This window comes from Acanthopagrus latus, chromosome 14 (assembly GCF_904848185.1).
Source record: "Acanthopagrus latus isolate v.2019 chromosome 14, fAcaLat1.1, whole genome shotgun sequence".
Lineage (NCBI taxonomy): Eukaryota > Metazoa > Chordata > Actinopteri > Spariformes > Sparidae > Acanthopagrus > Acanthopagrus latus.
In genome coordinates this window covers 20,024,143-20,039,934 of record NC_051052.1, presented here as the reverse complement: position 1 = coordinate 20,039,934, position 15,792 = coordinate 20,024,143, and the positions used below count along the sequence as shown (strand labels likewise).

At 41.6% G+C, this 15,792-nt stretch overlaps 2 protein-coding genes across 7 annotated transcripts; one reads left to right on the top strand and one right to left on the bottom strand.

Annotated features, from left to right (window-relative positions):
• Positions 1 to 648: 648 nt before the first annotated feature.
• slc35e3 (solute carrier family 35 member E3) lies at positions 649 to 6,407 on the bottom strand. Of its 6 annotated transcripts, XR_005079028.1 has the most exons (10): positions 6,133 to 6,406; positions 4,681 to 5,141; positions 4,375 to 4,485; positions 4,202 to 4,261; positions 3,237 to 3,335; positions 3,034 to 3,116; positions 2,657 to 2,741; positions 2,498 to 2,570; positions 1,917 to 2,393; positions 649 to 824 (listed from the first exon to the last, which is right to left on the bottom strand). XR_005079028.1 is itself a non-coding variant. In XM_037122286.1 (9 exons), exons 2-9 carry the CDS (start codon positions 5,080 to 5,082, stop codon positions 2,081 to 2,083), a joined length of 993 nt encoding a protein of 330 aa, XP_036978181.1. In that variant the 5' UTR covers positions 5,083 to 5,141; positions 6,133 to 6,407; the 3' UTR covers positions 649 to 2,080. The 6 variants fall into 6 exon arrangements, 5 of the variants coding, with proteins under 5 accessions (XP_036978181.1, XP_036978180.1, XP_036978179.1 ...); XM_037122286.1 differs by having other exon boundaries at positions 649 to 2,160; positions 6,133 to 6,407; XM_037122285.1 differs by having other exon boundaries at positions 649 to 2,393; positions 6,216 to 6,407.
• Positions 6,408 to 7,005: 598 nt separating this feature from the next.
• nup107 (nucleoporin 107) lies at positions 7,006 to 15,524 on the top strand. Its single transcript, XM_037121475.1, has 27 exons — positions 7,006 to 7,146; positions 7,996 to 8,078; positions 8,277 to 8,372; positions 8,453 to 8,547; positions 8,775 to 8,907; positions 9,009 to 9,112; positions 9,490 to 9,605; positions 9,700 to 9,748; positions 9,850 to 9,921; positions 10,125 to 10,213; positions 10,329 to 10,404; positions 10,502 to 10,615; positions 11,160 to 11,250; positions 11,577 to 11,656; positions 11,910 to 11,969; positions 12,330 to 12,475; positions 12,567 to 12,615; positions 12,705 to 12,774; positions 12,848 to 12,963; positions 13,048 to 13,237; positions 13,327 to 13,433; positions 13,579 to 13,681; positions 13,771 to 13,928; positions 14,237 to 14,362; positions 14,579 to 14,692; positions 14,831 to 14,998; positions 15,306 to 15,524. Exons 1-27 carry the CDS (start codon positions 7,139 to 7,141, stop codon positions 15,411 to 15,413), a joined length of 2,721 nt encoding a protein of 906 aa, XP_036977370.1. The 5' UTR covers positions 7,006 to 7,138; the 3' UTR covers positions 15,414 to 15,524.
• Positions 15,525 to 15,792: the final 268 nt, after the last annotated feature.

Genomic DNA, 15,792 nt, shown 5'->3' with positions numbered 1-15,792 from the left:
TCATTCATTCATCTGAAATTTGCTCCCAAGCACTGCCACTATGTGTGTGTGAGTTTGTGAACAAGGGTTGCTGTTGTAGCTTTATTGACACAGTATTCATGACACACATGCGGTGGTGCTGACAGCTCAGCGCAGAGCTACAGGAGAGCTACACATAAGAGCCGTTCACAGGAAAACTACTTTCTAGGTTTGGTTACATTTAATAAAACTGTGCTCACGTTGGCTGCAGCAGTTTCTTACAGCAGGTTTACAACTTCAACTCACAGCAGTCTGCTCTGAACATGGTTTCATTTAACTGTCTGAGGCCGAAAACTCAAACATCTCACAGAAAAAGCAAAGGTTAAAGTAAGGAAAAGACAGATGTGTGTATCAGAACTTTGCTTTCTTGTATTTCCTTTTAAATTAATCATCTGTTAACCCATTAACCACATTTATTTGGCGACTCTTTTAATGAGCCTGACCCTGAAGTTGGGAACCACTGGACTTAAAACTTCCAGTAGATTTTATCAATACTTACTTTGTCTTTGAATGCAAGACGTTTAATTATACTGGACTATTTTTTTATGAATACTTCTTCCACTGCTTCATGTCTGTATCCATGGAAACTGGACAACCTGTCAATCAGTGAAGCAACAATTCAAACAACTGCAAAGTACCCAAAACATTTTTTTTATTCAGCAGAATGAATTTTCAACACAGTAAATTCAAATAAAAAAAGTGAAAGCTGCAAACCAACTGTTTGATTTTCTGTCACGATACAGTCAGACTGTATGTGGAGAGGCTGCAGTGCATCAGACACGTTGACGCTCAGACATCACTGGTTTCTGTAATAAGACATCACATGATTGGAGTTTAAATTACATTTTTCCGATATTCCAAATGCAACTGATCACACCGACTCCTGTAGGTCAGCACCTTTTCTTGGTTTCTTTAAAGAGAAAGACAAGTCTAGAAATTAGTTTTAGGATTCTCCCGGCTAGGAGAAAACAAAATGGAGGAAGTGATCACAGTTGACTCGTTTGACTTTCTATCAGAGTAAAAACTTTTCCACAGAGGAGAAATGTAATACAAACAGTTAAGAGACACGAGTCAACAGTTCAAATACATCTTTTTGAACAAACTGTGTGATTGTACTTTTAGCTTTTTTCTATCTTCAATAACTCCCGAGAAGGACAATGTCAGCGAGTAAAACGCAACAAAAAAGAGGAAAAAAGAAAACCTTCATTCCTTCTCAATCAAAAAAGATTCCCTTCTCACCACTTTCCAAGAGAAAGAGACGACAGATAACTAAACTGAAAACATAAATGAACAGCGACAAGATATTCAAGTCATCATGTCTCAAGTCTTCATCTTCCACATCTAAGTGGAATCTCAAGTTATTTATTTTCCGTCAGTGCAAGTTGCAAGTCATCAAAACAGTGACTGAGCCTTGAAGTCTGCCACTCGCACTATAGTCCCATCTAGCTAGTGCATTAGCCGTTAGCTTGCTAACCAATTTCTGCTGTGATAATGCTGAACGTTTACTCGTCACACCAGCTTTAAGTTATTATCTTTTTGTTTTGCAATATCATCTGTAATCTGGCTCAATACTTGTGGAATGGTTGGCAAGTGTTGAAATGTGGACAGTTTGAAAATAGCTGGACTATTGTTTGAAGTCATCGTCGAGGTATGTTAATATATAGGTTGAGATTTGTGTTTTAATAACGATGGTTTTAAGTCACTACAAACAGAATAAAAAGGGTGATGGTTGAAACACTGCTCCTCTCGTTACCTTTGGCATGTGACCATTGTGTAAAACAATAATTTTTCTGCGTGTGGACAGTCTGAATGGTGCAGCCAAGCCGTTTTTAGGAATGTTAAAGCAACTGTCACTTTAAAGCATTTTCATTCAATGACAAATCCCTTGTAGATAATACCTGATAGAAATGGTTTGCTGGAGAGTTGGTACACACAGCTGAGACAAAAGGCTTGGTTAGAGAGTCCTGTCTGTCTTTGACAGCGTCTGTCCTTCCACAGTCCTTTCACTTCGTCCACACTGTGTTGACAGGACCTGGACCTGTGGTCTTTTGATTGGTGGCGACTAAATGACACCCATGAATGAATCAAAGGTCATCCAATCTGTCAACACAGGCATGCCACAAACAGCAGAATCTATCCGATCTAGATGAGAACAAAGATGTTGTTGTCAGCGTTTTGTGGTTTGTAGTTTCGTTATGTTAGCACAGCTTTTTATTTTAATTTCAGCAGCTGAAAAAGTTCATCCAAAGTCCATGTGCCGGTGTAATGAGCTTCAGTTTCTCCTTAAACACAGACATCAGTGTTGGGAAGAGTTTGAAGAGCAGAGGACGTCGTACACACTGAATCCTCTGAGCGAAGCATGATGAAATTCTCTCCTACAAAAATACTCGTAAAATAAAAAATATATATAAAAAAAGAGGTCTCTGGAGTCGACTGACAGGTGAGTCAGCCTACGGTCGTTGAGCCAGGCGGCTCTTACCCTCCTCCTGTTCCATCAGCTTGAAGTGAGTGTAAGACAGGATTCCCGCCAGAGTGCAGAGGATCCCCAGGGCCTGAGGGTGAGACAGGAGAGAGACAGGTAGAGACAAGAGGGTGTGGAGGAAATAACTGTGGGTAAAGCCTCAGAGTGTGGATTCACCTGGTTGAGTGACAGCGGGTCGTGGAAGAGCACATATCCTCCAACCAGAGTGATGCAGAACTTAAAATGACCAAACATGTTGTAGCTGCGAAATAGGGTCAGGAGAACAACAGTGTACAAAATCAAATGGAAATAATCAAATCTCATATCTGGAATAATTTCTCAAACATCTCCAGGATCCTTTAAATACCAAAGACTCCTCAATAAGCTCTGAAACCCTTTTATCAACTCCAGAAAGCTCTTCAAAAAAAAAAAAAACAATGATCCCATCAAATGCAAAGCCTGGTGAATGCCTCAAAAAGAAAACATCTAAAACCTTCTTGGTTGGTTTTGATGACCATGAAAAAGATGAGAAAACTAAAATTTTAAAAGGATACGTGACAGCTGAGGTGTTTCCAATGATCCAGTAGATGGATAGGTTGACCAGGAACGCCACCACACCTGAAAACAGCACCGTCACCTAGATAATGAGAGGACAATCCGGTTAACTAACAAAGCCTAAAACACTGAATGTGAAGCTGGCATGTGTGTGTGTGTGTGTGTATGTGTGTGTGTGTGTGTGTGTTATGTTGAGTCTAACCAGAGCAGCAGTAGACCAGGGTCCAAATATTCCTCCCTCTCCAGTGACTGGCTCGAACAGCGGGACGACACAGAGCAGGAAGCCCGATGACAGAGGAGCCTGACAGACCAGAGTTAATGTTAGTCATAATATCACATTATATATTAATATAACATGTGAATATTACAGTTACAGTGTTCCAAGTATATAGGCTTTGAGTTGATCTGCATCTGGCCTGTGTCAAAGACAACAGATGCATATTTGTTTTGTTTTTGTATATTTTACACCCCAACAATCTAAACCAGCTGGTAACAAGTCTCAAGACAAGGCCAGCAGGTCCCAGATGAAGGGGAACTAGTCATAAATCAAATACCAGGTCTAAATCAACAGGTGCTACATGAGGAGGATCTGCAGTGGAAAAAAATCAAGTCAAGTCCCAAGACTAACTAAGTCCCAGGGCAAGACCAAAAAGTCGCAACTGAATTCTAAAATGAAGAACAACAAGTCTCAAGTCAAAACCAAGAAGTCTGATGTCAATGCCAACAAATCTCAAATGAACATGTCCTGAACACAGAGGAGCCAGTCCTAAATCCAGTCCCAGGGATTTAAATCAACAAGTCCCACATTGAGACCAAGTCTTAAAGCAACTCCCAAAAGAAGGACAACAAGCCCCAAATCAAGTCTCAGGTCAGAATCCACAATCCTAAATCAGAGGTTACTACCAAAGAACTGCAAGTCAAGTCCTAATTCTTAACCAACAAGTCTAGTCCCAGGTAAAATCCACCAGGTAAAGCCAAAGTCCCAACTGAAGTGGGAAAAATCGCAGTTTCAAATAGACATAAACAGTTTGAACAGAAAGCAACAGCCAGCATGACTTAGCAGGACTCTCAGTGTGCAGAGGTGCTGCTGATAAGATTATCATGAGACTATATACTAATCATCAACATGCTGCTCATACTGTTCATTGTGCAGTAGCTGACTCATACCTGATAGTACAGAAGCTGCATGGAGTTCACCTGCAGCTCATGTTGTTTAGCTCCCACCCACTGAGAGAGAGAGAGAGACAGGCAGAAAGTTTTATATCAGTTCAGTTTCACAGAGATCACTTTGTCTTCCAGACTAGAAGATGATTCATTTGAACCTTTCTGTGTTTACTCACCACCTGGTAGAGCGACGTCACCAGAACGCCCAGTGTCGCAAACACTGTCCCCTGCAGGTTGAACCGCACATCGTAGTACGAGTTCAGTATCACTCCTAATGTTATGGGCACCTGGAGAGACACGCAGGTGGATGTTCAGAACAACTTGTGGCTTACAACAGCATCTAGACAGTTGTTATGTTATTACACTGTTAGTGTTGGCCAAAACCAGCCCAACGCTTTGTACTTCTAAACAGCCAAAACTCACCCTGACATATGGCGTCAGGACCCAGCTCAGACACTGTGAGATACTTAAACTTTCCTTACCAGTGTGAGTTTAATCTTGGTGGAGAAGGTCTTCTTGTAGTACGTGGTCTGGATGAGGATGATGACGGGTGTGGTCATGGCTTTAGCCAGCTGGTACGTTCCTATGGAGTTGCTCTGCAGGGAAAGATTAGTGAAGGCCACGAACCCGCAGAAACTCAGAGCCAGCCACACGATCTTGCGAATCGGGAGGCTTTTCGGAGCAAAAATGTCCATTTTCTGGCAGATGTAGAGTCCCAGATAGGTGATGACGAAGTGGACCAGGGTCAAGGTCATGTTGGGGAAGCCATAATGTACGTAGATCCACTTGTTGATGAAGACGATGCAGATGGAGGACAGCAGGTTGACCAACAGGCCGACGATGATGCGCCTGTTGGCCAATAAACCCAGCAGCATCTCGGCCATGCTTCAAAAAGTTTCTGAACTTAAATTTATTCCAGACGAGCTTCGTTTAACCGTTCACGCTGTGGAAACAGGAAGTGAATGTTAGAAAGTCTCAAGCTTCAACCATATTAAATAAATCTTACATTATGTTGCATTAACAGGAACCATTTTACTCCAATGTATGTATAGCTTTAGTTACAGATTACTGGGAAAATTCAGATTGTACATACAAAACAGATCTGTTTGTAAAATGAATATTATGGTAAAAGATATAAAATAAAACAGAAACCAATCTGTGACAGACGAGTTTTTTCTGTTTGTAACGGTTGATGGTAAAATTAGCTGTTTTTTGAATGAAGTTCGGCGTGAAAAAGTAAAAAGCACGACTGCCTCCAAACTGTAGCATAGTAACGCTAGTTTAGTAGCCTAGCATGACTTGAAAATGCCTCTGCCAAATACAAGTACTTCAGATTCATAGTTATATACATTATGCACCGAATTACTTTCTAGCATTGTAATTATCAATCTGTCAGGAAAACTGTAATAATACATAGCATTTATTCGGTTTGTAACGGTTGATCTTAAAATACATGTTTTATAAAACGGAGTTTGGCCTGATTCTCTTAAAGTAAAAAGTTCCAACTGCCTCTAAAATGTAGCTAGTAAAGTAACGCCAAGTATGAAGTTTCTTAGAATAACATAAATTCTTCTTGAATAATGCTTTAATTACGTTCTGCCAATCAATCTGTCAGATAACTTGATCAACACAGGCAACATTCTCCGGTTTGTAACGGTTGATATTAAATTGACAGTTTTTCAAATGAGGTTCGGCGTGATGCCCTCAACACAGACAGGCTTTAACATGAAGTCGCTGCTAGATATACACAACTAATGCAGCCTAAAACAGACATAACTGTTAAAATTGTGTTGGTGTTTGTTAACACGACATATTAGTTTCTGAACAGTGACGGATTGAGTTCCTCTTACTCAGACGACAATAACGTCTGTCTGTCTGTCTGTCTGTCTGTCTGTCTGTCTGTCTCATTCTGCCACGCATCAAGAAAAGTTTACCTGGGGTCTCCATCTGTCCAGCTGTCCCCCCGCTTCTTCCCCTCTCGGTCCCCCTCCAGCCTAACAAACACCCCGTAATTTACCGGGCTGTGCCTGCGTGTCTCCCCGGCAGTCGGAGCTCCAGTCCCGGCCTTTGCAGTAATGAATCCCCGCCGCTGTTCTGGAGGATTTTCCTCCCAGCTCTCTGCTGAAAACAGCCGTGACTGCTGGTTAAAAACTGTCCTGTGTGTTCCTGTTTCCTCTGAGTTTAACTCCGGTTAACGTGTGTGTGTGTGTTGAGCAAGAGCGGCTCCAAGCGGACTGGAGTGTGGAGGAACTATTTTATTTTATTTTATTTTATTTTATTTTATTTTATTTTATTTTATTTTATTATTTATATTTATTTTTGTTGTTCTTAAATTCTATGTTGTGTTTATTTTTATGTTTATTTTATTGTATTATCTTTTATTTTTGTTTTGATTTTTAAAATTCCATTTATATTTAATTGTTAGGTTTATTTATCTATTTTCTCTTTTATTTTTTAGGTTTATTTTTTGTATTCTTTTATTTTATTTATTTTATAGCTTAGGTTTATTTTTTGTATTATTTGTCTTTTTTAAAAAAAATTTGTTATTCAATTTTTAGTTTAATTTTATTGTATTTTATTATTTTTTATTAGGTTTATTTCATTTATTTTATTGTATTCTACCCACATTTCTACATTTTATATTTTTTTAAATAGCTGTAGCCTATAGTATGTTGTGTCGAAATCAACTACATGATATATTATTGTCATCATTATCATTGTAACTACTGTTATTACTATTATTTTTTACCCAATAGGTACAAACTTGGGTCCACAGTGTGTAAATCATGTGTAAGTTGTCTAGACTCCAGACCAGAAGGGGATCGTCATGCACCTAAAAGCTGTTTGTCAACTTCCATTAAAACACCGAAGAAGAAGAAGAGAACCCACGAAGAAGAAATCTGTTAAGCCTCGTGAAGCGGGAACTGTCAGCTCACTACCATGGACTGGTAAAATACACTTTAGTTACACTTTTCACTACAATCAGAAGTTATTCTTCTATAATTTCAGTTACATATGAGAGCCGTTAGCTTGTTTCTTAGCCGGCCAGCCCGCAGCAGGTCAATTTACTGTGCTAGATGAGGAAAACAATGCTAACACCGTAAACGGTGTCGTTCACAATGTCGATGCTAACCGGCTAATCACTGGTTCGTGTTATGTTGACATGTTTACACTGAGCTGCTATTAACGCAGCTCGTAGTCAGTAATTTGAGCTAATTACAGTAGCTGCTAATTACTGACTCACCAAATAAGTGTCACCGCCGCCTAACAAACTAATAACAGCAGCTGTGTAATGTTGTCAGTCCAGATAGAACTTAGAAAGTTCTGTCTGGACTGAAACCGTGCATGTCTCTGTAAAGCTGCTCAGAAAACCATGCTGAAATGAATACAGTGAGTAGAGAGTGATGCTAATGATTAGATAGTTAACTTAGTCAGGGTAATCATTGGGTTAAACAGGTAGAAGTGTTTAGACCACATTGACTTAAAATACACAAAAAATACTGTTCACTTACTGGTGAAACTTCAGTGTGCAAAACTAAATTTTTCCTTCCAGCCACCATGTTTTCACATAACAAAGCTGGATCCCCCTAAGAAGTTGCTGCTATCCTGATTTTCACTTTAAATTAAAAAGCTAACTTGAAGAAGGTTTCTCTGGAGTTTTGATCACTTTCTCTATTATTTTGTGACATTATCGAACTACACAATTTATCTAAAAGATCATCAAGTTTAGGGCAGTTTTTTTTCATTTTTGTTTTGTATACAGTTGGCATTATTTGCTTGCTCTTCTTGTCGTGCAGGGGTCACAGTGAGCTGCCGTCTCCGGTGGTTCGAGATGATGAGGTGACCGTCGCTGCCCGCAGGAGGAGGAAGAAGGTGGCCTGTATCCTTCAGTGTTAAATTAAATATATTGATCTCTTGATGTCTTAATTGAAAACAACTCCATGTGAGGGTTGTTCATCATATTTGTGTTTACATTTTATACACTGATGACAAATGGTTAAACAATGTATGGATCTGCTTCATTACCAGTCTTCATCAGAACTGTCAGTATTGTTGTTCTCCTGACTGTTGGTCTCAGTCCCGTCCCCCGGCAGCGGCAGCCCCGTCATGTCCACAGTAACACCAGCTCGCTCCCTGATGAGGAACACTCCTGCTTCACTGTACAGACAGGCTGGTACGACACACACAAACCCTAATTCAGATACTGATCCTGAAGCCTCCCTCTAATCTCACGTGTTTCTCTTTCTCTCTCAGTAACTCCCAGGGTTCCAGATGTTTCTGCCATTTTGGCTCCAGGAGGTCGAACGCCCCGATACACACACACTCCCAGAAACGCACTTAGCAGTATGGTGAGACACAAAAACATACTCATCGGACCTCATGTGACAGGACCTCTGTTATCTGATCTGGAAATTCTTGCTCTTCCAAGGGTTGAAAGTTGGTTTCTATAAACAAATACTTAAAATTTATGTATAAGTGGTTCTCGCACAATTTCCACTTGTATTTAACAACAAATGTGTCACTCATGGTTTAAAAAGCTTAAGTTAAATGACTTTTGGTATTTGTCTGTGTGTAGAATCTGGATGACAGTGATTGGACCAACAGCATTTACACCTCCCCTGTTTCTGGGATGGACACCAGCTTCTTCACAGATGACATCACCAACCTCAGCTCAGCGCTACTAAAGGAGGACGACCCAGGCGACGCCGGTGAGTGAAACAAACGCACCCATGCTCACTCTGTCTGTTACTCTGCGTGGTTAGTTTACAGTACGCCTGTTAACGCTGGAATTTTTAAAATGTCTTTGCAGCGGCTGCCAGTCTTTTCCCAGAATTCCTCGGTGCCTTTCTGAAACACTCTTCTTCTGCTGTGTTTGAGCTGCTGGAGGATTATCAGGCACTCTGCCAGGACAAGGTGTGTGTGTGTGTGTGTGTGTGTTATATCTTTTACATTTAGTTCAGTTTGTTTGGTCTGCAATTTGCTGTTTAATGTGATTATGTGCTGGACTGTTTCTCAGTCCAGCACATAATCCTGATAAAAGTTGGGAGCACTTTCCAGAGTCTCGTTAGCGCTCAGACATAATAGCCGTCCTCTCATCTAACTTTCAGCACAAAAGGAAATCTTGACCTATAAGTATGAAGCTGAAGTCAGGACATAGTTAGCTTAGCTTAGCATAGAGACTGGAAGCAGAAGGAAATGGCTAGATTGGCTCTGTCCAATTTTACCAAAGCTCACTAGTTAAATGACTGCTCAGTTTAATCACTCACATTCTCTCCATCATCATGTTAAAGGTGGACGTGCTGCAGTCTGTGGTCCTCAGAGCGGGTCAGAACAGTAAGACAGCTGGAGTCCGCTGGCTGCTGCAGCAGGAGTACTGCTCCTGGAGGCTCATCACCTCACTGTACAGGTACCTGTCTGACTGAACGACCACCTGTCTGTCTGACTGAACAACCAACTGTTTGTCTGTCTGACTGTCTGCTTGTCTCTGTCTGTATCTGCAGGGATCGAGTGCAGCTGGCGATGGAAGATGATATGATGACAGACATGATTGTGAGTAACATTCAAACTTTCATAACTTAACGAACTAACTATCTTCCAGTCTTCCTCCTGACTACAGTGACCAGATGAGTCATTTTTGTCTCTGTGTGAAGGTTCCCAGTGGGAGCGAGAAGGTTGTGGTGGAGCAGCTTTTTCAGCGCGACTCCGTCATACGACAAAGTCAGGTAACAAACACATTTACACTGGCTTTACTTTCTGCCTTCTCCAAAAGCTTCCTACAGTTGGATCGATTAATTTTTCTATACAGGAAAAGGAAATATTAGAAATCAGAACGTTTGCAAACAAATAATTAAATCAGTGAAATAATTTGTGTCATCAGGATCAGGAGACAACATCATTCCTAATGAAGTTTATCTTTGTGTTGCAGCTGGTTGTTGATTGGCTGGAGAGCATCGCCAAAGATCAGATTGGAGATTTTTCTGACAACATAGAATACTACGCTAAAAACGTCTGCTGGTGAGTTCCCATCTGTCTGTCGTTAGATAGGAAGTCTACAGTCTGTGTGAATGTGTGTGTGTCTGTGTGTGTTTGTGTGTGGTAAGATGCTGAAGTAAAGATGTGTGTGTTTCAGGGAGAACACCCTCCATGCGCTGAAGATGAGGAGGAAGAGCGGCTCTGCCTTCACTGTTCCTCTGGTCACTGAGCTGGTGAGGCCAGTTACCACGGCAACAAACGCATCCTCATCCCCAGTATTTGTACAGGTATAAATAATGTGTGTGTTTGTGTGTGTGTTTGTGTGTTCAGGACCCAGACGCTCCTCTCCGGCAGCAGCGCCCCCTGGCTGACCTGGACAGAGAAGACGACGCCCGGCTGCTGAAGAACCTGTTCACGCTGATCAGAGCGGGGATGACCGAGGAGGTACACATGCTGTCTCTAAAGGACCAGTACACACAAATTTGTAGACTTAGTAGTGATTTGTTTCTTTATTTTCTGAGGTTTAGAGATATAAGTGTCTGGGATTTGCCTCAACCCAAATACAAAGTTTTCATGAATCTAGAAAGACCTGGCACTTCTATGGATGTATTCATAGTTTTTCCAAGTCTGTTTTTAAATAAAACTGGGGACTCCAAAATTGAGGATCAGCAGTCTGAGTTTATCGAATCAAGTGGATATCTTCCAAAGTTTTTTGTATTTTTTTTGTATTTTGGGTGAACCAATCCTTCAGAAAAATGCTACATCACCTTTGGAGATTATAAAAAGCAGCATATAGTAGGCCTCCCTGGTACTCGCAAGTATTTAATTTACCCAGTGATGATGAGAAAGGGGTCCAATGTTCGGCGATAACAGTGCACAACACATGTAGTAATGACAGCTGCTGATGTGTGTCTCTGTTGTCTGTGTTGCATCTGCTTCCTTGGGTCCTTATCTGTTTCTGTGTGTGTGTGTGTGTGTGTGTTCGTAGGCTCAGAGGCTGTGTAAGCGCTGTGGTCAGGCCTGGAGAGCAGCAACTCTGGAAGGCTGGAAGCTCTACCATGATCCCAACATGACCTCAGGTAATCTCTGACCCCAGTGTGACCTCACAGATGAACAGTGTTCTTGTTACAGTCTGTAAGTGTAACTGCACATCTCATTATGTAGCTGCTCTGAAGAGGCCTCTGTCTTTCCTCTTCTTGCTAAATGTCCCTCACAGACAATTTCCTGTAGTGTCCGAATGATTAAAATTCCATCCAGGATCGGTTCAAATACTTAAAAGCACATATCAATAAAAAAAAATAAAAAAACCCCTTTGATTATTTGACCTGACTTGTCACCTTCGCACTACAGCTCTGCAAACTGTTTGTATCTAAACGCTGCTCCTCTCTGTCTCTTCTCTCTGCAGGCAGTTCAGAGCTGAAGCCTGTTGAAGGAAACCCTCAGAGAGGAATCTGGAAGGCCTGCTGCTGGAGGATGGCTGAAGAGGTACAGCAGTCTTCTTAAGAACAATTCGTTGTTTCTTGATGAATTAATTTTAAAAACGTCAGAAAAGGGTGAAAAAAAGCTCAAGGTGACTTCCTCAAAGGTCTTGTTTTGTCCACAACTTGTTAATAAAATAAGAAAATATCAAAAAGAAGCAGAATGTTACCACTCTACCCACTTTCCTCCAATTTCTACGCAGTGTATGAACTTATAATCTTAAAAACGTCAAGCTGCTGTGTGTGTTTGTGTGTTTCAGGAGCAGTTAAACAGATATGAGAAAGCGATCTACGCCAGCCTGAGTGGAAACCTCAAACCGGTAATTAAATGACTTTGTATTTCTGTGTCTTGACGTGTTTGTGATTCTGTTGTTTACTGTGTTTGCAACCATGATACTCAATTAATGATGGGACAGATTGTTCCAATGCTCTACATTAATCCACATACCAAGTTAGAGGCTTCAAGTAAGTGTGATAGCCAAAGGTGACATTTTCAAAGAAACCCAAAAGATTCAGTTCATAGTGATAGAAAGGTCATAAAATAATTGGCTGGACAGTAATGACACTTCTCAAGGGAGAACATAAATACATAAATCAGACTGTGGATTAGTCTGTACAGATCTGCCTGATGATGAGGTTTAATTAATGCCAACTATGTGTGTGTTCCTGTGTGTGTTCAGCTCCTGGCAGTGTGTGAATCCTGGGAGGACTGTGTGTGGGCTCACTTCAGAGTGATGGTCGACTCGCTGGTTGAAAAAGATCTGATGTCATCGGGAATGGCCCACCAGGAAGTGGAGACGCTACCACGAGATTACCTGGAGGCAAAGTACGACAGAAACACACAGCAGCAGTTTGAAGTTTAAAAGTTGATTTCACTTCTCTGACGTCTCTCTGATCGTCTCATCGTCTCTCCACAGTTGGACCATGGAAAAGGTGTTTGAGGAACTTCAGGCCTCAGAGCTGAAGGTGAAATTCAAACACTTACCTGAATGTGATTAGTGAATATCAAAATTAAATGCCTGAACCTTCACAAACAAGCTTCTTTCTGTGTGTAGAGGGTGCTGGAGGAGACAAAGGAGCATTATCATGTTATCCAGAAGTTTGTCATCCTGGGAGATCTGGACGGTAAGACCTCCTTACTTCACTTCACTTCAGAAGACTGGTCCTATCCTTTAACGTGGTTCACCATCTCTTTCAGGTCTGTTGGATGAGTTTGCTGATTGGCTGACAGCCTCTAAGCCCCTCCCATCCCACCTACTGCGTTTCATGACTCACCTCGTGCTGTTTTTCCGCTCTCTGGGTTTGGCGCTGAAGGTAAAGTTGATAAATAAATACTTTTTTAAAAGTCTGTTCATGTTGACGTCCGCTGACCTGTTTGTCTCTCTTCCTCTCACTAAGGAGGAGGTGTGCGTTGACGTGCTGAAGGCATACGTCTCCCTTCTGATTCGGGATCAGCAGACCGACCTTGTGGCGAGCTACGTTAGCCAGCTGCCAGCTGAGCTCGCCACGGCTCAGTACGCCGCTTTCCTGGAGACCGTCACCCAGCCAGAGATCCGCCCCCGCTGCCTGCAGCTCGCCACTGACGCCGGTGAGACAGAAAATATTAAAACATGCACACTGAGGTCAGTAACAAACATCATCCCTGAAAGAATGCTGACTGTTTGTTCCTGTTTGTAGGTCTGGATGTTGCTGCGATAACCAAGCTGGTGGTGGAGACGGTGAGGGAGCAAGACGAAACAGAGTTTACACACCACAGCCAGACGCTGGAGACGGGGACGACAAAGGTACAGAGCCGAAAACAAACTGTGTTACATTCACCTGTAAACCAGAAGACAGAGTTAAATCATTCATCAACATCAACATCATAAACAGTTCGTTTGTTGTATTAGTTAAACTCTGTGGAGTGACTGTGACGCTGTACTCTGATAGGAGGACCTGAAGAAGATTGATGTTATCGATTGGCTGCTGTTTGACCCCGCCCATCGAGCCGAGTCACTAAAGCAGTCCAACGCCATCATGAGGAAGTTTCTGGGTATTTAAATTTTGGTCGTAGTAGTCCTTCTCCAGTCTTGTTACTCACGATGAGAACCATGATTCATTGCTCCTGTCCGTCTCTTTCAGCCTTGCAGAAACACGATGCAGCCAAGGCGGTGTTCTCTAAAGTTCCAGAGGACTCGATGAGGGAGATTTACTGCCAGTGGGCGGGCGTCGGTCAGACCAGTGCGCCCGCAGAGGACGAGAACGCCATCAGGGAACACCTGTGTATCAGAGCCTACCTGGTCTGTCGCCTGTCTCTGATATAATGTGTTCTTTTCAATACAGGAATTAAACAACTTCTGACCTAAACTTTGAACAACCTGTAATATTTGGTGCCTTGATAGGACAATTTATCCAGCAATAGTCGAGATGTTTCAGTCTCGAACAAAATGGTGGACAATCAGCGGTAGAACCAAGTTATTGGTTGTTAAACTCCTGTAGTGGAAAACGACAAATAGAGTACTCCAAGTGCTTTGGCTGCAGTTTTATATCAGTTCTGTAGAGATCAATGAGGGATGCTGATGTGAATGTGTTTTTAATGATCTTACAGGAAGCCCATGAGGCCTTCACTGACTGGTTCAGCCACAGTAGCTCCGCCCCTCAGAAGCCAGCACCTGCCCCTGAGGCCAAATTCACTGAGAGGGTAGCCAATGAGATGAGAGAGAAGGAATACCAGGTACACACACTCTCTCACACACACACACACCGTTCCTATCTATAGGTAGTTTAATATTTATTTAATCAATAAATAATTTTTAAAAAAACCACACTTTTAATTTATACTAATTTATTATCTAAATTCTAATTTATTAAATGTAAATATCAAAATACTTGCTTGTTTCACTTGTGAGTCATATGTCATTTTCTGTGTGTGTGTGTGTGTGTGTGTCAGTCCTCCCTGGCTGCCTGGTCTTGCCGTCTTGACGTTTTAACTGAGGATGTGAAAGAGAGAATCTACAACGTGCTGCTGTTTGTCGATGGAGGATGGATGGTCGACAACAGACAGGTAACTGAACATGAATCATACGTTTAGTAAGAATTAAAGAACTTAATCTGTGTTTCACACAAACGAACCGGGGACTGAATTCAGTGTTCATATTAGTGATTTATTGTTTTGATATTTGGATTGTTTGGTTGTTTTCAGGATTCAGAGCAGGACTCAGAGCGCAGCCACCAGATGGCAGCGTTGCGCTCTCTGTGTCTCCCTCGCCTCAGCTTCCTGCTGCTCAGCGTGCTGCAGAACTCCTCCAGACACCAGGAGGCGCTCCGACTCGCTGACATCATCTCATCTGACCAGCACCGCCTCTACCAGGTAACCAACACCTGTCGAACCCTGTGATTTTATTGAGCCTGTGTGTTTTGTTTTAATCTGACCTGCAGAAAGCCAAACAAATGTCTGAAAGCGGGATGATTGATTGTTCAGGTGATTGATAAGTTGTCAGGTCCCTTTAACTGACCCTTTTTTTTTAAGAAATGTTAATTATTTGTGAGTAATAATAAAACTGAAGGATTTTATCCTAAGTCCAGTCTCTTACTTAAACAGTTACTAAATTCTGACTGTGTTCTCAGTTCTGTGTTCACCGTTTTTTTATGGTTTGTTTTTCTCTCCACCAATTCAGGTTTTCTCCAAAGAGGAGCTGAGGAGGTTTCTTCAGAAGCTGCGGGAGTCGTCACTCGCTCTATTGGACCGGGGACGCGACCCGCTGGGCTACGAGTTACAGCCATGAACACACACTCACACACAAACGCTCGCCAGTGTTTAATCACTGTTTTCTGTTTGGATTCTGTTAGTTTGTTTGTTTAACTTTTTTGCAAAATAAAAGCCTGTGTTTCCTGTACTGGTTTGGTATAATCTTTATTATAGAGGCTGATGTAGCATGTGTGATCACTGTATATATACTTTGTGGGATATACTGCATATATGGTAAAGGCTATTTGAATATTGTGTATCATGCAATCAAATAAAAACAGGATTGCAGCTGTAATAGTAAAAAAACAGGATAACATTTTTGCAACTAGACTTTTGAGCCATTCATTTGATTTTTTTTTTAGTTTTTGGTAACATTTAAACCCCCAAATCATTCTCACTGAGGCATTATAAACTAC